The 19884-nt window shown below is 47.8% G+C and overlaps 8 protein-coding genes and 1 non-coding gene across 9 annotated transcripts; 2 read left to right on the top strand and 7 right to left on the bottom strand.

Annotated features, from left to right (window-relative positions):
- Positions 1-219: 219 nt before the first annotated feature.
- BKA55DRAFT_644822 (uncharacterized protein) lies at positions 220-1806 on the bottom strand (the record flags this gene model as incomplete). The annotated part of the gene is made up of 6 exons (XM_046197190.1): positions 220-762; positions 810-940; positions 987-1174; positions 1261-1499; positions 1552-1588; positions 1648-1806. 6 exons carry the CDS (start codon positions 1804-1806, stop codon positions 377-379), a joined length of 1140 nt encoding a protein of 379 aa, XP_046048352.1. The 3' UTR covers positions 220-376.
- A 1934-nt stretch (positions 1807-3740) lies between these two features.
- On the bottom strand, positions 3741-5196 carry BKA55DRAFT_569427 (uncharacterized protein). Its single transcript, XM_046192925.1, has one exon. It carries the CDS (start codon positions 5124-5126, stop codon positions 4125-4127), a length of 1002 nt encoding a protein of 333 aa, XP_046048353.1. The 5' UTR covers positions 5127-5196; the 3' UTR covers positions 3741-4124.
- A 1497-nt stretch (positions 5197-6693) lies between these two features.
- BKA55DRAFT_690676 (uncharacterized protein) lies at positions 6694-7332 on the top strand (the record flags this gene model as incomplete). Its single annotated transcript, XM_046199543.1, has 1 exon — positions 6694-7332. One exon carries the CDS (start codon positions 6694-6696, stop codon positions 7330-7332), a length of 639 nt encoding a protein of 212 aa, XP_046048354.1.
- A 73-nt stretch (positions 7333-7405) lies between these two features.
- BKA55DRAFT_690677 (uncharacterized protein) lies at positions 7406-12160 on the bottom strand (the record flags this gene model as incomplete). The annotated part of the gene is made up of 7 exons (XM_046199544.1): positions 7406-7579; positions 7634-7915; positions 7972-8899; positions 8952-9587; positions 9640-11225; positions 11301-12082; positions 12139-12160. The coding sequence occupies 7 exons, from the start codon at positions 12158-12160 to the stop codon at positions 7406-7408; spliced, it is 4410 nt and encodes a 1469-aa protein (XP_046048355.1).
- A 972-nt stretch (positions 12161-13132) lies between these two features.
- BKA55DRAFT_t183 lies at positions 13133-13204 on the top strand. The gene has a single exon. It is a non-coding gene; the product is annotated as a tRNA-Pro (tRNA).
- Positions 13205-13972: 768 nt separating this feature from the next.
- BKA55DRAFT_594491 (major facilitator superfamily domain-containing protein) lies at positions 13973-15986 on the bottom strand (the record flags this gene model as incomplete). Its single annotated transcript, XM_046195670.1, has 2 exons — positions 13973-15426; positions 15470-15986. The coding sequence occupies 2 exons, from the start codon at positions 15984-15986 to the stop codon at positions 13973-13975; spliced, it is 1971 nt and encodes a 656-aa protein (XP_046048356.1).
- On the bottom strand, positions 15706-16981 carry BKA55DRAFT_379952 (uncharacterized protein). Its single transcript, XM_046185956.1, has one exon. It carries the CDS (start codon positions 16708-16710, stop codon positions 16072-16074), a length of 639 nt encoding a protein of 212 aa, XP_046048357.1. The 5' UTR covers positions 16711-16981; the 3' UTR covers positions 15706-16071.
- Positions 16982-17253: 272 nt separating this feature from the next.
- Positions 17254-18578, bottom strand: BKA55DRAFT_690679 (uncharacterized protein; the record flags this gene model as incomplete). The annotated part of the gene is made up of 3 exons (XM_046199545.1): positions 17254-18208; positions 18254-18434; positions 18482-18578. 3 exons carry the CDS (start codon positions 18576-18578, stop codon positions 17254-17256), a joined length of 1233 nt encoding a protein of 410 aa, XP_046048358.1.
- A 434-nt stretch (positions 18579-19012) lies between these two features.
- BKA55DRAFT_379955 (uncharacterized protein) lies at positions 19013-19832 on the bottom strand. Its single transcript, XM_046185957.1, has 4 exons — positions 19761-19832; positions 19531-19707; positions 19171-19482; positions 19013-19125 (listed from the first exon to the last, which is right to left on the bottom strand). The coding sequence occupies exons 2-4, from the start codon at positions 19705-19707 to the stop codon at positions 19096-19098; spliced, it is 519 nt and encodes a 172-aa protein (XP_046048359.1). The 5' UTR covers positions 19761-19832; the 3' UTR covers positions 19013-19095.
- Positions 19833-19884: the final 52 nt, after the last annotated feature.

A 19884-nucleotide genomic window follows, 5' to 3' on the forward strand; every position in this document is an offset into this window, starting at 1 on the left:
AAATAATCCTTTATATGCATTATATGTATCTTTCTCACTAACTGCTGAAGCTGGTTGAGGTCTTTCGGGTTTCCGGGACGCGAAGCTCAAAGGCGAACCCGAAACCCGATAGCTTCGGATCACAGAATCTCCTGAATGTGGAACAAGTTCAGATATGAGAATCCAAAAAGCTGCTGATTTAAGAGGAGTTAATTGTTCACTACACGTAATGAGATTTAGCCATGATTGAAATTCTATCAAGTTCTATTGAGACATATTCTATCTTTGTGACTGTTTGGCCGGTGTTTGTACTCATTTATTTCCCAGACTTCAAGTGAGATTCCTGTTGCCTGTATTACCCTCCACTCTCCACGTATCTTGCTTCTTTGCATCATTATCACTGTCTGGCCGTCGAAACCCGAACAGTCGTCTCGTTCTTAACCATGATTCCACCAAATGGCGAACCAGTGTTGAACTCTTCTGAAGCTTGATTGTGGGCACGACCAGTAACAGTAGAAACATTTCCTCGGTATCGATCCATAGCATGACTCTCAAAGTCGGACAAAGAACCACGGCCACCCTGATCCGAGTCCGCAAGCTGATGGGTTGAGCTTGACTCGTCGTTGTCTTTGTTGTTAGGAAGGGTCGATAATCGAATCGTGTTCTTGGTCTGACTGCGGCCGTAACTGGGTCCGTAGCTGTTGGAACCGGAGCCGATGGTTGATGTCGGGTTGGTGCAAGTGAAGAGGTAAAGTATAGCGGGACGAACGGTAGGTAGACAAGCTAAAGACCGTCAGCAAGGCTCAGGGGATTCAGATTCGGATACATACTTGATACAGTAACGAGGTTCACTTCAACAGAGGCCCAGACAACAATGGTGACCAAGTTCCAGGTTAGGTCCTCCGAAGTGGCATCGAACTGGGTGGAAGCAACAATGATGACCATTGCCGAAGCGCAAATGCTACAGGCGTCAGTCCAAGTCACGCAATAGGAATAGGGTCACTTACACGATACCAAACACAAACATAAGCATGATACCGATCTTCTGGAAGAAAGGCAACTGCAGCTTGCGAATCTGAAGAATCGGTAGGGCGATGATTGCGATATCGAGCATAACGTGAACCAGAATAGTACCAAAGAAGAATTTCTTATCCTCAATAGCGCAAGAGCCTCCAGCAGACGGATCCCAGAAGCGCTGCACGGGAATACAATGGAAGATGCCCATGAATGTCTACTGTCATTAGAACTCTCGTCAAGGACATGGCTTGAAGGTATACTCACTCGAATGATAATCCATATCAAAGAACAACAGGCCAAGATCTGAATAGGAAGCTTGATGTTGGTGACTCGGAACATGCGCCAGTAGAAACTCAAAATCGATCCTTTGGCGCAGAATAGAGCTGTTGCGTAAAACAATTCAGCAACGTAGAGAATGAGACTGTTGTGCATCAATATTTCCGCCTTGGTCCCGCGACCATGAATGTCGTTGATGTGAAGTCCAAGTCCGGCATCTTTGATCCCTGGTCGACGTTAGATTCGAGCGTATCGGATATCGTGATTGATGAGATGTACAGATAGGAATGATCACTACCCAAGCGATCGCTACGGCCTTGTTGAAGTTAGTATGATACTCAAAAGTCCGCGATGTGTAGACTGTCGTCGACTTACATAGCATCCAATCGCAAACCAGTCATCCCACCAAAACTCAATCCTCGTAAGTCGTCGACTCAATAACCGTAACCCGATGAAAACCGTCGCAGCCACGAACGTAATGAATTCAGAAATCCATAAATCAATCTGCTTCGACTCCCTCGGCGTCGTCTCCATCTTGTAATGGGCAAGTCGATATCACAACCTCTGTCGTCAAGATTCAGAAGTCAAAAACACATAAATAAGAAGAATAAAAGAGGCGCATCAAATAGATTAGCGAACCGCCCGCTGAGGGGATCGTGCTATGATATACGACCACTGTTCCCGCGGCAAATCATGGATCCAGGATCGACATGTACGTGCATTAGTGGAGGAATCCACCGATGTTTTGGACGTTATGGACTGGACTTGTGAGATAAGAACTAACTAGGGCAAGATACATTCTGTGCAGATCCAACGGCCGGCGTTATACTAAGAGCCGGCATATAACATGCTATCATTCGCTATCTATATGACTGGATGCTAGAAGAATAGCAGCTGAGCACACGAGTCATCGGTTGCCAGCGGTGAACGGCATTTCTTTAGCCCTGTTTCTTCAAGGATATGGGAGTTGAGATTTCTTCAACGCCGATCTTTTTGTGGGTTTCTTGTTCCCCGACTGGTGAAATTGTATGTAAGTGCCCCTGGCGCTAGTCGGGCTTCTCCAAGGATTCCTCTGGGAGGGCCTCACGGAAGATGGGGCATCCGGTTGCATCGTGGAGAATACGAGAATGATTAAATGAAGAATTGGAACTTGAATTCTGAAGATGCTGTACTAGAAGGTGTCTGGAAGTTTGAGAGAGTTATGAAATCTACAGATGAACTAATAACTGCCACTATGATCCATTGTCTGTGCAAATTCAACGGCATCCAAGTTCTGTACATCTTTTTCACTACTCCACATTGGTGTCGTCAGCTCAAACTAAACAAGGCTGCTTTTAATTTGCGCATCTACCGTTGGTCCACTGAAACCCAACGGGCACTACGAGTCATTAACGAGACTAGATCTACAGCTACTATTTCTAGTGGACCAATCGGATTAATTCTATATCGTCGATCATCTTCAAACAGAGACAGTCGCCCCGAAAGGATGTGTCTTGGCTTTCATCGGTATTTGAATTAGAGTTTGGGAAATGGAGCCTTGAAATGAACTTTGTGGACCTTTATGGAGACGCGGAGAGCGGTTCGCTTCGGGGATTCAAGGATGACGCTGGAATATGCATATTCTCCCTGTTATGAATGCATATTTCTTGGTTTTGGGATGAGTCTCGAAACATTAGGGCAAAAGCTTGGACTTGGGAGTGACCTTCACAACAGCCTTGCTTAGCTTTTTAGTAATAGGTAATTTGGATATTTCAATATGTCATGGATTCGGTGCCTTCATTCTGTCCTAGACATTAGCTCTTCCCGTTAAGCCGTTGGGAACGTTTGGAGATTAGATCATGACTATACGTCTGTTAATTTCCGTAGCCGCGTGAGCAGAATGATTCTTGGATAAGATATCGGCGAAACTTGATACTGACTCGGATAGCACAACCATGAAACATATGCAGGAGATAAAGTTTGACTCGCAACGTCGGCAAATTCTCGAATAGTCTCCAATTCCTAAAATACCTAGTCCAAACTCTCTTTCCAGTCCCCGTCGGAGAATAGACATGACAAGGATAAGACCCAACTACGCCCCTTTCGGAGTCCAACTCGCCTTTGCCGTTACACGCTCCTATAAAAACAAGAAGGCCCCTTTGTTCTGACTCAATACGTCGTATCTCCCAATGTAACTACAGCCTCGTTATGAAACGGGAACACTATTTGATCGGCGACAGCGTATCTCAAAAGAATCTCTCCGGCCCAAAGATCGTCCAATCGGTTTTGGGTCTAGCTGCCGCGCCCCCTTTATTCGCGACAAGGGGATGATGAATCCGAAAATTCACTAGGGTTCGTATTCAAGCGGGTTTGCCACCGTTGCCGTTGACGTTGCAGTGGGGAAGGCTGGGATGGATAGAAGGCAAGGAGATACAGTTGTCAAGGCGTAGACTATAGACAAATACCATTCTACAATCCAAGCGCGAGTACCTTGTCTTCCCGTTGAAGAGTACTGCGAAGAAAAAAGTTCTGTGCTTTTCAAATGGCTGGCTTGCTGTGTCTAAAGTCCTGCAGTCAACGGTCAAGAAGAATAGAAAGCCTACACGACTGAAAGCTTATATACGCCCATGAGAACCAGCTTCTACTAAACCATGTATCGAATATGAACTTTCAACCACAGGTGTCTAGCTATCATATGAATCATGATCAAGGGGAGACTCTGAGCCGCAAAGCATTTCTTAGGGTAAGTAAATCCATTCCTTGCAGGTTTATACTCCGTACAGCAGATATGTGATGTTGCCTACCCGCATGCATGGCAAGCCAAGCTAGTTCATCATCAGAAGCTGATCTGAAGCTTGACCATTAGAACAATATCAATCGTCTAGAAAACCAGCAAAATCTTCATCTAAAATCTCGGACTCTGGCTCCGAGTCCTCCTGAACAGTTTTGCCATCGTCATCCCACGCCGCATCGTCATCCAGAATCATTCTCTTGCCAGTCAAGATGTCTAGTGACTTTATTTCAAACAGCGGAAGTGAATGAGTCAGAATCCTCATGGTTTTAGGGGACGCCATTCGGGTTACGAGAGCTTCCGCCTGTTCCCGTATGTCCGCTTGCAGTTGAATCAATCCACCGCCCTGAGAACCGCATGGTTTAGAGTGAGCTGCTGACGTTAGGTTTGGCTGATCTGCAATCAGACTCAAGTTGATGGCCACCGTGCTCAAGTGTAGCGTACTATCGAGATTTTGAGTCTTTAATACATCGGGGCAGATGCTGCGCATGCGTAAGTGAAGGGTTCGAAGAGTATGAAGAAGGGCACCAATAGATGGGCAAATATGACATTCGTGCCCTTGCTGTCCTGATGGGTTTAAAGAGCTTCCGGATAGATCTAGCACCAGGACACTCAAATTCTCCACTGAGAGTAAAGCTCGCACGGTAGAGAGTGACAGATAATCTTCTGGTCTGGAGAGGGCATTAGGCGAGGAAGAGCTCCAGGCCCTTACGCACAATGTACGCAATCTATGAGACTGCTGGACGATAATGGCAAGCTGAGCGAGGTCATCATTTAGGGCCTTTTTCGAAGTCTTGACCGGGTTGCCATAGGGCGTAGAGATGCCGTATTGGTATCCTCTTAGATTGAGGTCTAGGGTTTCCAAGCTGTTTTCAAGCGGAGAAGGCTTTTTTATTGCCGTAGAGATAATCAGATTTCGCAGAACCTCTTGAGAAAGGGCGATGCACTTGAGGCATGCAGGAAGAGCGAAATCAAACCACTGTTTGCAGATTGTGAGGCGGCCTAAATCCTCGTGAAAGAAAGACGAGTCAAGTTGATCAAAGATCTGTCTAAGAGTCTCGGGGGGCAATTGTAGAAGTGGCATTGTCAAAATTGAGTAATGTGAGTTGAGATAAGATGCTGCGATAGAGAGTATAGCGCGTTTGAAGAGCAATGTGCGACTTGTCCATAAAGCAATCTGTGACATGTTGCACGCGGCTACTTATGAGGGGAATAATTCACCTTTGATTGGTTACTTAGTCGCCAGCATCCCCACATTAATTGTGCCCAGTCGGTGCGGAGAACACGCCGCGAATTACGACGCGTCTATCATCAATACAACAACACCACAGTGCAGAACCACACAGCATACAGGCAAGGCTGGCCCCTTGTCACACCGAAGGACTTACCCGCCATCCAAACACGACAGTATCGCGGGCTTCGCGCGGAAACCGGGATTCGGGCAGACTACAGTCTACAGGTATGCGAAACCCAGTCTGCGTTTTCATCTTGGTTGCGCAGTATCGCCAAGCCACAATCAGGAAATTGTCGACCTGCATCAGGATGAACCACACTGGCTGACAGCATGTTAGGTACTGAAAACAGGTCTTACCCACATGATCATTGAGGATAGGGTCCGAGGCCCATTTCCTCTCTGCCATCTCGATCTGCATTTTGGCAATGAGTACAAGCTAACCGGGGTTATTGATTGTAGTAGTGCCCAGGCTGCTCCTTTGGAAGAGTTGTCTGTTTGTCCGGAATTTGCCACCTTCACAGGGTTATCAGATGAGTAGAATCAACCTATGGTCGACCTAAAGAATCTCGCTGTGGAATATATCAGAGAGACAGAGAGATTTCAAGAAAAGAGCCGCCTCTTGATAATCCCGATTTTGATATTGCACTGCAGTCGAATCTTAGGCCCCTTTCCACCTGCCTGGCTTCCAAGAGTGCGGAGATCACCTATCGTCAGTACATGTCTTCTCCCAGAGGAAGCATTTTTGCTGGTAAGATGTTTGCAGGGCTAATCTACGGAAAGAGTGTTACTTGGGAGCAACTGAAAGAGGTGTACGGTGCTATGCCGCTTTTCTAGTCACGAGCAGCCTCTTTCTACCTAATCGCTATGCAAATCTTGCTTTAGCAATCTTGCCATTGCTGTAGATTGGCGTGATGGCATTACTGACAATGCAAATTATGTGATTGATGTCTATGAGGATTAATAGCTCTTGTTGTGTTTCGGTTGACATTCTACAAGCTCTAGTTACCTACATCTTTCATGGATGCAGTTCTCATATTCAAATATAAGTAATAGGAAAAGAGAGGAAAATCCAATACAAAGCTTCGATGTATAGGGGCACCCGATCCGTGGAGTAGTGAGCCGTTTCTCTTCTATACACAGCACAACATGCCTGCTTAACAACCATTCGTTGTAATGGAAACAAGAGAGACCCAAGCCGTTTGTTTGCTTGTTGCACTGCAGGGGACCGACAAACGCTGCAACTAGCCGTATCCAAACGGCATTCCCCACCACCATTTGCCATATGTTCTTCCTGTTTCCCACTACCTCTTCTTCAACTTCTACCTCACTTGAACACCTCCAAATCTTTTCACATCATCTTGAATCTTGCCTAAGGTCTTAACGAGAAAGATCAAGGCGTCCCTCGCTGCCAAACATTATGGCTTCCAACGGCGCCCAACTCGCGAGTCTACGAGGCAAAGAACACTTCCCGGCATTCGAAGATCTAGCCTGGGACAATCATCTCAACCCTGACTACTACCGCGAAAGGCACAATGGTTTCTGGGAGCCTCGCAAGCACTGGGTGTTTCTCGGCCAGATCGTCAAGGCCGAGATTGATCTCCGCGTGAGGCTCGTCGTCAAAGACCGAGATGGTCAAGAGCTCCCCGTTGCTATCTACACGGAACGCCGTGGTGTCGAGATCAGCCCCTCGAACCTTCAAGTCGGAAACACGGTCGTCATCTTCTATGCTGTCAAGCATGCCTTTCTTGATTTGACTATGGGTATCCGCCATGAAGACCTTGAGTACCTGAAGGTTCGTTACTCGTATGCTCAACTTCGACTTCTTCTTACGCCAACTCTTTATCTAGATCTTCCCGATTTCCCACCCTCATTACCTGCAAGCGTTCTCTTCACCATGCAGAATTTGGATATACTTGTCGCAACTGCAGACACTCGACGCCGTGTAGCTTCACTGTCATTGAGATTTGAGAGTCCGGCAAGCACTGTAGAACGACCACAGAGGGCTTCGCATTCGGACTTGATGTCAAAGTTCAGGAGGCGAGTAACACACGGCTAACAGCGATATTGAGCGTCATCAGGGAGGCCCTGCCCGTCATCGGAACCGCCTGCTACTAAGGTAGGTACTAAGCTTATGCCAACCCATACACCTTATATCCTTCATTCGACCTGAAGTCGAGAGCCCCCTCCATGTAGAGGCTCCAAGGATTTGGAAAGAATCGAAAACTTGGACCACCAGCTGCTTCTATCTGGAAAACCCGAACTAAGATGTAGGCGTTACTCAAGTTCCCTTCGTACTGACGCATCTGCCAAAGCGTTAGCACAAAGATGTACGCCATACCAATCACTGTATTTCATACCTTGTCAAGTTGATTCTGGGACACGAAACATGGCTCGCTGCAAGGACCTAGTGTCGTCTTGACCTCGAGATGAAATTTCGTGTTATGAGACCAGTCGACGATTACGTCCATGCCAGCCTCTCGCAGCACTCTTTTCATTTGACCAAAACGATCCAGGTAGGTAAAGTCGGAAAAGTCCTTTTCGCGCTCTGTGAATCGGGGATGCCCGGCCTCGACTCGCAACTTACTCGTCCAATTCTCATATGTCCAATCCTTGATACGAGGTTGAAGCATATGATAAATCTGCAAAACATATACGTCAGGGAATAGCAGTTTGATGGTTGCCTAGGATGACATACGAAACGCTCCCCAAGGAACCCAATCTCCCTATATCTGATAGATGGAACTTCAAAGGCTCTGGGAGAATTTTGAGAGGGTCTGGGGGTGTTTAAGCCGGAGGGATTCTGGTAGAAAGTAGTTTCCATGGTTGGATAGCGAGGCAAAGAAATATCTCCCCCACCGGGTTGTTTTTCTGCTGTTTCTGTTGGCAAACGTTGGTCTAGTATACCGCCAAACTGAGCGCTGCTCCTCGGAGCTCTCGCAACTGGTGTCTCGTCTGCATGAAGTACACTCGCTTTTTGGACTATTCTCTGACTCCTTGGATTGTGAGAAGGAATCACTTCGTGCCGTGGGACAAGTCGAGGTGAGCTTGCTGGAGTGATGAATTCCTCATCGTTGCCACCTGCTGCCGGTGAGATTCTAAGATTCCTGAATTGTCTTGCCAAGTCGATAAACTGGCTTTCGTGGTCGCTCTCCATCGTTGCCTCCCTACCAGAATCGTTAACGGAGTAGGTTGTGGTTAGATGTGCAATCGTCGTCGCTTGCTCCTCACTGTCGCTTTCTTGATCCTCGCTGTTGCTTTCTTGATTGCCAGCGTCTCCATTGTCCGAGTTTTCGGGTATTTCGATATTATATCGCTCCAAGATAACAGGTATTTCAACAATAGGTGCAGTCAGGAGGGGGTGGACCAGCTCGGTGTGCTCGGTATCAACGTCCCATAGACTACTAAAATGCTCCTGCAATTCAAGATTGACCAGGGCCTGGTTGTCCATGAATATATCTTCGCGGATGTATATGTTTGTGACCCCTCCATCATCTCTGATCGTGATTAACTTGTCTTGATCGCTTATCTCAGTGTCTCCCAATCGACTTTTAGTTAGGATTGATGATACCGACCACATTTGTATCGTGATATCCTCGACGAGTGCCGACTGATCTGTCGCTAGCCTAGAAACGAATATGTGAGCGCAAACCTACCTCGCAGTATAGATATACATACGCAATATATTCAAGTCGGGTCATGAGATCACCTTCCCGACGCAAGTCACGAATACATGTGCCTCTCAATTCAGTTGTTTGCTCAACCGCATAAGAGAGAAACCGTTGCTCGCAGTCAAGATCCTCAAAGAGAGTACGCAAAGACCTAACGTCCTTTACAGGCATGCTAAGCATAGCGACCCTGCGTCGAAAAGCTCGCTCCAGGGGCATTTGGTCTGGAACGTACCAATCACTCTCACATATAGACTGCAAAGAGATATTCGGCTGTTTGTCACCGTTTCTCCCTTCAGCCACGACAGGAAATACCGCAGCTTCTCGGATTCTTCGAACTTGATCCTTGCTCAGCTCTTCATGATGAGAACGATAGCTCTCTAGTAAAAAGAACAGCTCACTGAAGCGCTGGACATCCAGGTCGCCTCCATCTGAGACAGAACACAGTTCCTCGACAATGTCTCCAGTGCTGACTTTCTTCACACACAGAATGGAACTGAATAACTGCTTGCATGTGCGGTAGCGATCTCTGAGTTTTGTGACCTGCTTCAGAGCAACTGGGGCATCCCAGACGCAGGAAAGATGGCTTAACCATCTGCGTTTTGGTTTTTTAACGAATACAAGGGGCTTTTCCAGGAAAGCCGTGCTGTGGTGTGTTCAGCATTGTCGTTCAGATTTCTATTATTGGTTTTACTCACTTTATCTCCTTCCACTCGGAACGCATGCTTGCGTTCAGTGCTTCGTAAATTTCGCGTATTGCATCCTGATCTACCTCATCTACCTGGAGCTGTGCAATCTTTTGGAGCTCTCGTAGAGTTGCTGTTGTATTGTGGTTGGTTAAGACGCCCATATCTGATAGAAACCCCCAGTTGTACACTGCAGGATCGGGAAGGTTCACAAAATCGAGATGCGGACACTTTTGCTCCAGCTCCGTAGTTGGGATAGCTAGGAGGCCTAGAGATCTCGAATGTCCATCGCAGCAAGGCACTTGTAGTTCTGCCGCAGCCTCGATGATTTTGGGGGATAGAATCCCTGTTTTGTCCCATTGTAGCCTGATGGCTTGTAGCAAATCCATCACATCGTGTCTGCTAAGAAAGTGCCACTCGACGCTCAGTTTGTTATCGTGTAAAAGTGTCGGGATTGTGGAAAACTCTCTGTATTCGGATTTCAGGAGCCACTGTCGAAATAGCTCTGCATGTTCTTGTGGTCGGTCTTTGCAGAGCTCAGCCTCATACTTATCAGAGAGCACCACGAGTGGACTTTCCGCGGTATACTGATATTTTGCTATCAAACCTGGCTTGACACCGGGGTCGACCAAGTAGAGATGGCGTTTTCTGCTTCGAATCTTCTTTCCACCCTCTATAGCGGTAAGGTAAATGTCAGGAACTTTGTATCCGAGGAACGATCGATGATCAAAAAGATAAAGAGCGTCTGTGACAAGATCCGTTTCTGTGCGGCAGGGCCCAGAAGGCATATCACGGTGCAGTTTGACAATCAGTTCGCAAACTTGGGCAGGGCTATATTCTTGAATTCCCAAGAAACTCAAGAATCTTCTTCTTGCTGGATCTTCAGATACAGAGCGATCCACGAGAAATAGCTTGATGCCAGTGGGTACATGCTCTTCGGTGTCCGTAGAAGTAAAAAACACTCGATCCTTGCGCGCCTTGACCCATGAGCCATCCCGAAGAGGGACAATTGGTAAATGTCGGAGCTTCTCTCGTAGTTCTTTTCGGTCGCAGAAGATCGAACTGACCCTTTGATGCCACTTGATTGGCCGTTTCTTTAGGCCGTCGATTCCAACTTCATTGACCCATTGGGAAAATTCTCGCCACAAATCATTGATATCAAGATTGTCGACCCCAATTAGGGAGAGTTCCGGCCTTACGCTATCATACTCAAACGACAAGTGCGAGTGCAAAAGTGACGGGAGGTCGAAAAGAGTTCCGTTCTCAAATCTACAATCTCTAGGTACCCAGTAGAGATCAGTAGGCTTTCGTAGAGCGCCGCCCGCTCGCGACTCAAGCAAAGGTGTATCACGCAAGGCATTCATCATATTTTGATGGAGGCCATGCCAAAATCCTGAGGTTTCATGATAACGAGGGAGGTATTTCGGCCACTTGTAGCACAGTCCCTCCCCATCCCGGATAGGGGATAGTGCAGCAAGACGATGGATTGCGTCCACGAAGGCAGTCTGGATTGCATCCCTGAGAGACCAGTTCCAAAGGCTCGATTCATCGAGACCCTCTCGACTGGCTACAAGGATAAAATCCGCATGGATAAGAAACTAAACCGAGCAAGCCATTAGTGTTAAATGCTTGCCTGCCAACGTAAAACTGGCTTCAACCCAAGGGTCACTTACACGGAAGCCAAAGTCACTAACTGGGAGGAAAGCAAAAACCCTTTGAGTGTTGAATACGGGAGTGGCTTCATTATCGACCGTAAACGCAATTACAACCTCAGAAGAAACAGTGCCTTCTCTCTGGGGCTCTAGAGGTAATTTCTCGACAGTATGTCGATGGACGATGTATTCTTTTGACGTTACAGCGTCGCCGTGAACAGATATTTTCACAGTTTCTCCTTTATATCTTGCGTCGAATTTGGTGATCTTGCGTCGATACCGCTTGTTCGAGCCGCGTATAGATATATAGACCTGGTCCAGATTTCTCAAGAAGAGCAGCAGGTCTGGCCCGATACTGTTTAGCTCCTCCTTGATGACATCGTAGTCGCGTTGACTTTTCAACGCCAGAAGGAACTGCGTATGATCGGTTACGCGATCTGCAGCAGGAAAGTGTGAGGGAATGGGAAGAATCATTCCGATACGAGCATTGCGGTCAAACTTGAACTCGTAAAGACCACTTGCAACGTGGACCACATCAGCTACCTTGAACACGGACTTGAATCCGATGCCCTTTTCACCGATGTACGACTTTGAGTCATTGATGGCGGCGGCCTTGGTACTTTGACCGACTCGTGTCAGAGCGTCAAGTTGCTTGAATGTGAAGCCGACTTCGTTGCAGTCAGAACGGAAATATTTCTGACCTCTATCATTGTACAATAGCAATCGCAGACTGGGCACAATTTCAGAATCATACTGGTTGTCATCTGCATTCTGAATTAACTCGAGAATGAAATGTGTTGATGCTTTGTAGAGTTGATCAGAAACGCTATTGGTAGGTAGTCAGTACAAGACATCATACTCCTGGACAGAAGTACACGCATTTTAAGTGCCTGGTCCAGGCTTTGTACAAGAACAGACTCCTCTGGTTGTTCTCTACCAACGCCCCTCTTTTGACGAAGAGTTTCCAAATGAGCATCCGCCTCGGCCTTAGTGGTTGCGACGGAATCCATCAAGTGAGTAAAGTGAGGTAAAGGGTGAGGGCTTGGTGGCTTGTGCAGTGCGGATGCTGAATCAAGCAGGCCAACCCGTGAGGTTATATTGTGATGCGGTTTACGTGAGGTTTTTACTGCGTTCTATCCTTCCCCGCCCTTTGTTTCCAGCAAGTCAACTTGGGCGCCTGGGCACGCGTAAACTTACTGCAACGGGGGCTGACTGGCACAATGGTGGCTAGGGTTTATGTATGCATGTTGGTTGTATCACTTGTGAATACAGGGATTATAGAGCAGCGACTCAACAGAACAAAGCATGATATGAGGAATCCCCGCTTGCCACACGTACCGTTGGCTGTCGACGGATTTGGATTTGATAAGAGGCTCTAATCTATAGCATTTACTCTAATACATTAGCTGAGTTTCGCGTCCATTTAGAAGGATGCTAAGAAATGAGTTGTCGTTCCATTCTGGTCGGCTTCTGCGGCCCCACTCGGAGTTGGTGATGCGGGGAGCTCCGAGAGTCCAGAAAGTCTCATTTGACAGAACTCAACAAAGAGAGAGCGGGCCAGAGGACAACTTGCATGATTTGTGAGAGTATGATGTGGAACCTCGGACGGGAAAAGTGTGTCTTTTATATGTGTTGTTAGCCTCCTATGTCCTGCGAGAATGAGATGCCTGAGGATGGGCTTGTTCGGTTTCAGACCGCAATGATAGAGCTGACGGGCATGAGAGTATTGCATTTCACGGCTGAGAAATGGCTGACAGGCCTCAGCAGAGAGGAATGCGGGGTCAGGGAACTCTGTTCAGCAGAGCGCATGAATATAGTTTACAATTTTCTCAGACAATGTAATAACAACGATTGGCTTCATGGTCTAGTGGTATGATTCGCGCTTTGGGTGTGCGAGGTCCCGGGTTCAAACCCCGGTGGAGCCCTTTACTTTCATTTTTGCATTCATTGAAGAATATGAGGCATTTTTGTGTTGTATTCTGAGTTTTGATATCGCCCCATTTTCGTGATGGCTCGCTTGTGGCCCGTCACATGATATCCCGCGGGAACGGTCGGTGTGGGGCTCTGTCGCGATATTTTATTGGCTCCACTGACTTAAGCTTAAGAGCTTGCATTTTTAATGATGGAAGGACGTAACTCAATCGCGATGACATTTCCTCAAATTGATCATATTGAATTGACGTAGATACTTCTTTGGTTGGTAATATGGTAGGGTACTCACGATTTTTCTTTTTTCTATTAGTGGGTAAACGCGAATGATGCTCTCCTTACTGTGTGTTGGTTCGTGCGTGTATCATAAACCAAAACTTAATGTGATTTCATTTAGCAAAATGAGCAGTGACACTGGCTCTGTTGACTGTGACACAACTCTGGAACAATGACTTGATGTTAGAAAATATAATTCCAGCCGAGGGAAAAGGGATTAGAAGACTTGTGATATTATATAAAATCTAGAGAATAAAGTCTGGCAATATCTCTAGGTGCAGGGTAATTTGAGATCTTCAGAAGGTGCACATTTCGGACATAAACAAGACACAACAGTCAAACCCAGTTAAAGATAAAACAAGTCATCATTATTCGTTAGAACGTACCGCTATCATATACCATACCCAACCTCATTATAATCTACCCGTCACCTCTCTCAATACCGACATCAACCATCGCCATCATGCAAGGACACTCCAGACCCTTACCTAAGCCGCCCCCATCTCAATTTCATGACCCTTGACGCTCCTCCACTCCACCAACAACGCACCAATAATCGTCGCCGACGCGGTTCCAGCACCAACATAGAAACTCGTCGTCAACGCGTCGTTGTATGCGAGAATCACTCCATCAAGCCACTCCTCTCTAATCACACTGCGAATATTCGTCGCACCAGTCGCGATGACAAAGTATGGGTCAAGGCCGGGCACATGCTCATTAATCTTGTTGATGAGCGTGTTGGTGAAGACGGTGTTACCAGCTGTAACGCAGAGCGCGCCGCCAAGAGTTTGAGCAAAGACAATGAGGGCTGTGGCTGTGGGGACGTCGACCATTTCGCAGACGACTTGTACGGCGATGAGGGATTGTTGAAGACCGACGCCTACGCCAATGCCGGCGATGAGCTGGTAGCCTATCCATTTGGCTGTTGATGTTTCGACTTCAAATGTGGTGATGATGCCAAAGCCAATGGCCATGAGGATTGAGCCGGCGATCATGAAGGGCGTGTAGTAGCCCCAGGCAGTGACAGCTGCACCAGCGGCCATGGCACAGAGAACGATGCCGAGAAGCATCGGGAGATTTCTCACGCCCGACATGATAGGGCTTTGGCCTTGTACAGCCTGAAACCAAATTGGCAGGAAGTACATGGCTGTGAGGAAACACGCGCCCGTATTGAATGAGAAAAAGGCGCCAGCCCAGACGGTGCGCTTTTTGAAGATACGAGGAGGCACGGTGGCGTTCTCGTCCATCTTGTATTGTACATAGACAAATAAGATGAGAAGAAAGGCAGCCAGCATGAAGAGCGACGTGATTACAGAGTCATCCCAGTCGTAGTCAACGCCACCCCATTGCAGAGCGAGCAAGAGACACACAATGGCGGGCATGAAGATGCCAGTCCCGATGGGATCAAGCTGCCAGAAGCGCACTCGCCATGTTGCAGGCTCGATATCACGCTCAGGTTCGGGAAAGAAGAAGAGAATGACAACAACAGTGATGGCGCCGATGGGAAGGTTGATGTAGAAACACCAACGCCATGAAACCTTGTCTGTGAAGAGACCACCAAGAAGAGGCCCGGCAACGGAAGAAATACCCCACATACCACTGACAAGACCAGTATAGATAGGTCTCTTATGAAGAGGTACCGAAAAGGCAAGGATGGTGAGTGCACCAGCAAAAATACCAGCGCCACCGACGCCGGCGATAGCTCGTCCCACGATGAGAGTGACACTGTCGGGGGCGACACCGCAGATGAGGCTACCAACCTCAAAGATAGCAATTGCTGACAGGAAGGTCCACTTGATGCTGCCGTAGGTATACAGCTTACCAAAGAACAGCTGCAGTGCGGCCGTTGTGAGCATGTATGCTGAGCCGTACCACCCCACGTCATTGAGACTTTCGAAAGCATCGGTGATTCTTGGAATAGCGGTTGCAATGATGGAGTTGTCTGACGTATGAGCAGGGTCTGTTAATTGCGATGGGTAACTTACCTAGGGCCATGACAAAGACGGCCAGACAGAGAGCAAGGGTGATCAAGCCGAGCTTGACTCCAGTGGGATACTCTTGCTCAGGTCCTGTAGTCTCGACACCGTCCACAGGAGGCGATGATCGAAGCTTCTCAGTACTCTCTGTTGGAGCAGCGGATCGAGGTCTAATCTCGTTGTGACGCACTGAGCCCATCACGGGATGAGGAAAGTCTCTACCATGATACTCTGGCATACTGTAGTCTGCTGGTAAAGACCGAACACTAAAGTTACTTGGGGCAATTGACGAAGGTCGACTTATACCGTTAGCATCCTTGGATTCCTTAGACCCCGAACCGTTAGGATGCGTCGTGAGCCACTCATCAGCATCCCGGGCAAGCTTGGCCGTCTCTAAATCGAAGTTGAAGTAACGAGAAGATTCCCTCAGAGATGAGTAGAGAGTTTCTTTTGGCAGACGTACACTCAGGTGCGAACGACTCGTCGCAGCCATTGAGTAGTCTGGGGCGGACATGATAGAAGCCATCTTGAAGGAGTTTCGACGAGTGCTGTTGGAAGTAAACTGGAACAACAACAGCCAAGCATGCGGAAAGACACGCCTTTTAGCTTCATCAATCACCCACGAGAAGCCTGCAGAGTAATGTAACACGACGGAATCTTTTCAGGAAGTTCATGCTGAGTCGATGATGAACTTTTCGTCTCACCTCGGGGGCCAGAGAAAACCATAGCAACAAGACTTCACAAAAGATCTTCACCTGCAGTTGTGGCCTGGCACTAAGGTGTGGCATTCCATCCATGCATATGGGGGCCTGACATGACTTCAGCGGCCTCGACCAAGAAGAAAGCGTGGAACGATAAGATCGTGTAGCGCATTTACTCCTCCAGGCCAGAAATTGCGGCCTAGGCGGAAGCCGGAAGCCGTCGGGGCTTGAGGAAGCTTCGGATTTGTCTATAAGCCCCAGATGACTGCCGCAATGTCCGTTCAGCTTCAGCCGTGGGCAAGCCCGTATAGCCTTAGGATCGGTGAGCGTGGCAACCTCATCTAGTCGACGGTGATGGCCTTGAGGCGGATGCTTATGTGAACACTTTGATCCTTTGGCGAGCTCGCATAGTTCGACAAGACTAAAGCCACGAATCGTATCAGGTCGGCAGTTATCTCGTTGTAGGTTGGGTGCAAATGGGCTACACGATATAAGAAGAGGCTTGAAGTTGAGAAGTTGTGCGACCTTAACCAAGCCAATTTTGATCATTTAGAAGAGAACAAGATGGTCAGAACGGTCCCTAGTTTTGAGGTTTCGCAGCATGCGGACTTACAATAAACCCCGAGACCGAACGCTATTTCCAGACGTATAATGTATGGGATCATGAACTTGGCCGGAGGACGGAGCTTTGGTTACCGACCTCGAATCTCCACGTTGAGTGAGTCAATATGACGAGACTGGGTGTTACAACTGTCGCACAAGGTGTTATAAGCTGCTAGTAGCCTGCCATTCACATCTCTGTACAGTCGTTTATCATGCAAGGCATTAACACGGAAGCCCGGAACCTTCGCAAAAGCTGATGAATCATCGCGTGTTGTATTAAAAACGACTGCCTGTAGAAGGTCGAAACTAAGCTTGTGCATTAACCAGCTAGACAACAAATGTTGATATGCGATAAAACATGGGTTAATGCTACACGTAGGACAAGAACAACAATGTCGGAAAACAGTGAAATAACATATCCCTACCATGCCATGTGATGCGTTCCGTAATACTGACTACAGGAAGGCCACACAATCCGCTCGTAAGATATCAAATGATATCCTCAGCTAGGTTTATCAACTCATAGGGGCTACCAAAGTGAGGGCTGATATTTTGGTGTTCGTGATTAAGCGTCTTTGCAGACTTTGGAGTGTTGGTTCGAGCTCTCTTTGTCGCCCTTTCAATAACATCCAAGTTGAAAGACTCCTGTGGACTGTTGCGTTTCGGCGCAAAGATAAGCCTGGCATGATTTCTTGCAGGAGTTCCTCGGCTGAATTGTATCGACCCTTGAATCGCAGGACTATGTAGTTGAGGTTGTACAAATGACATCGGAGCACTGTTTGGCTGGGGGTACATCTGTTGCGATGCATTCTGGGTTTGATCCAACCTTAACGTGGCGTCGGTGAAAGTTGGAGAAGTCGGCCACGCGGAATGTTCGTGATTTCTGCGAGATTGCATCTCGGAAGCCAACAAATATGGTGATCCTTCTCTTACTGGCGGTGGCACGAGAACATAACTCCATGGTGACATTGGCCCGTTCACCGGAGTTTTTGGGCATCCAATTGTAGCGTTACCACCAGAAAATGGCATCGTTCCAAGAGCAGCATCGTTAATATGTTGCGGAGCCGCTTGTCCACGACGAGCAAAAAGTGGTTGACGTGAGTTGACATGGGAGCTATCGGTAGAAGCTGGTGCAGAAGGTTGGCGTTGACGATGCCACATGGCTGGGTTGGGCCAGGCAATCTGAAGGCCTTCTAAAATGTGTTGGGGTGCATGTTGAAAGGAAAAGACAACTGTATTGTTGACGTTCCCCGTGAACAAAACGCTCGGCGAAGCACTAGAGAAGCCTTGGTTGATGATGAGCTTGATACGGCCAAGGTTGTCGGCTGGGCTCCAGTGACGTTGACATAGCAGTTCCTGCTGGAATATGGGAAACTTGAGGCTCTCGTGACCTTGCCTGTTTATGATCAATGGGAAGCGAATGCTGCCGGTGGTGGAGGTAGATCTGCCAACATTAGCAATGATGCCAAGAGCCAAACGGGAAGCATACGCAACAAGAGTCCCATCGATGAAGAGCCTGGTTTCAAGGATCGAATTGTTAATATTGAGGATATGATCACCATTTAAATCCTTTGATGCTTTCCAAGAATGGATAGAAATCCGAAAGGGAACTCCAGCGTTAAGGCCAGGAACAAAACACGTGAGGGTCGGGAGAGCAGAGCCCATGGACTCTGCGATGATTAGATTTGGCCCTTGGCACTTCCAAACACTGACTTACCCGCATGTTGAACGACATGACATGCCACCTTAAATTCCCGAGAGGGAATACTAAAGCCCTCCTCGAAAAGGAGGACATCCCAATCCTCGTACCGCATCTTGGTGATGGGATGGTCAAGATATGGAAGAGTAGAAGTGATGGATGAGAGTTGGATGAGGAGATGTTATTGACGACATCATGGCTTGTATGTGATTGCTCTTGCCCAAGATGTTATGCTATGTTTGTAGGAAGGCGATGAGGAGACTTTTGGCTCATTTTAGTGAACGCGGACGTGGTCCATAGGGCTGACTCCAGGGACCGTGGCAGGCTCTTAGGTCCAGAGGCACAGAACGACAGGACACAGTGGTGTAAGTTTGACCCAGGGTGCAAGCAGGACGGTTTGCAAGATACTTTGTTAAATAAAAAGCAATCAAGAAGCCTTGCCTTGCATCACGACCGCAACCGGTCATTGGCTTTCATTGTTGGTCCCAAGTCCAGTGCTACAGACCATACTACACCTTACACACAGTCAAACCATTTGTTAGCCATATCAATTGCATTGGTACACAGTCCTAAACATCCATTGAACTTAATCCATTGATCCATTATTTCTTATGTACAATTGAGCATTTTACTCAAGGATCCTCATCACCCTCCATGCGAGCCTATAACTGTTAGCACACGAATATCCAATATCCTTGTCCACTCACCCTCGTAGCTCCGGGACCACCAAGCTCTCGTTCCAAACCACCCTCAAACGCTCGGGGATAAGCAGGACGATCGGGGTAGTTGAGGTAGACGATTCCGGTAACGCTCATGAAGACGGCGATAAAGGTTCCAACCATAATAGCACCAGGACCAGCGGTAGTCCAGGTGTACTCCCAGGGAGAAAAGATTCCAAGAACATCGTTATCTTCGTGAATAGGTTCACCGAAGTTTCGTCGCTCCTGAGGATCCCACCAGTTCGCATGAGGGTCACGGAACTGTCGCTTGATTCGGGGAGGGTTGATGTAGCCGCCGTTCTGCGAGATTATCAGTTTCGCTCCTCCTCATATCCGTCTATCACTGACCATTCCGGGGTCCTCGGCCTCGGTCATGCTGGGAGGCTCGGGGTACTTCTGATCAATGACCTTCTTGTCGGTATACTGATCGGGGAGGAAAGTTCGGCGTTGGATCGTAGGAAGTCGTCGAGCAGCTGTCATGCTGCTGCGCAGGGCCGAGGCCCGCACAATTCGTTGAGGGAGCATCTGAGAAATTAGCGATCAATTGAGCATGTATCAAAGTCCTCATGGCAACATACCTCGGCCGAGTGACAGTGTCGTCGGCGACCAATTGCTCTGTGACGTGATGTGATGCTCGTTGAAGCTTTAGCCAATGGAGGCTGTGATGATTCTCAACCAAAAATTGGGCCTCAGGCATCAAAA

Source organism: Fusarium redolens (genome assembly GCF_020744475.1).
Source record: "Fusarium redolens strain MPI-CAGE-AT-0023 chromosome Unknown BKA55scaffold_9, whole genome shotgun sequence".
Classification (NCBI taxonomy): Eukaryota; Fungi; Ascomycota; class Sordariomycetes; order Hypocreales; family Nectriaceae; genus Fusarium; species Fusarium redolens.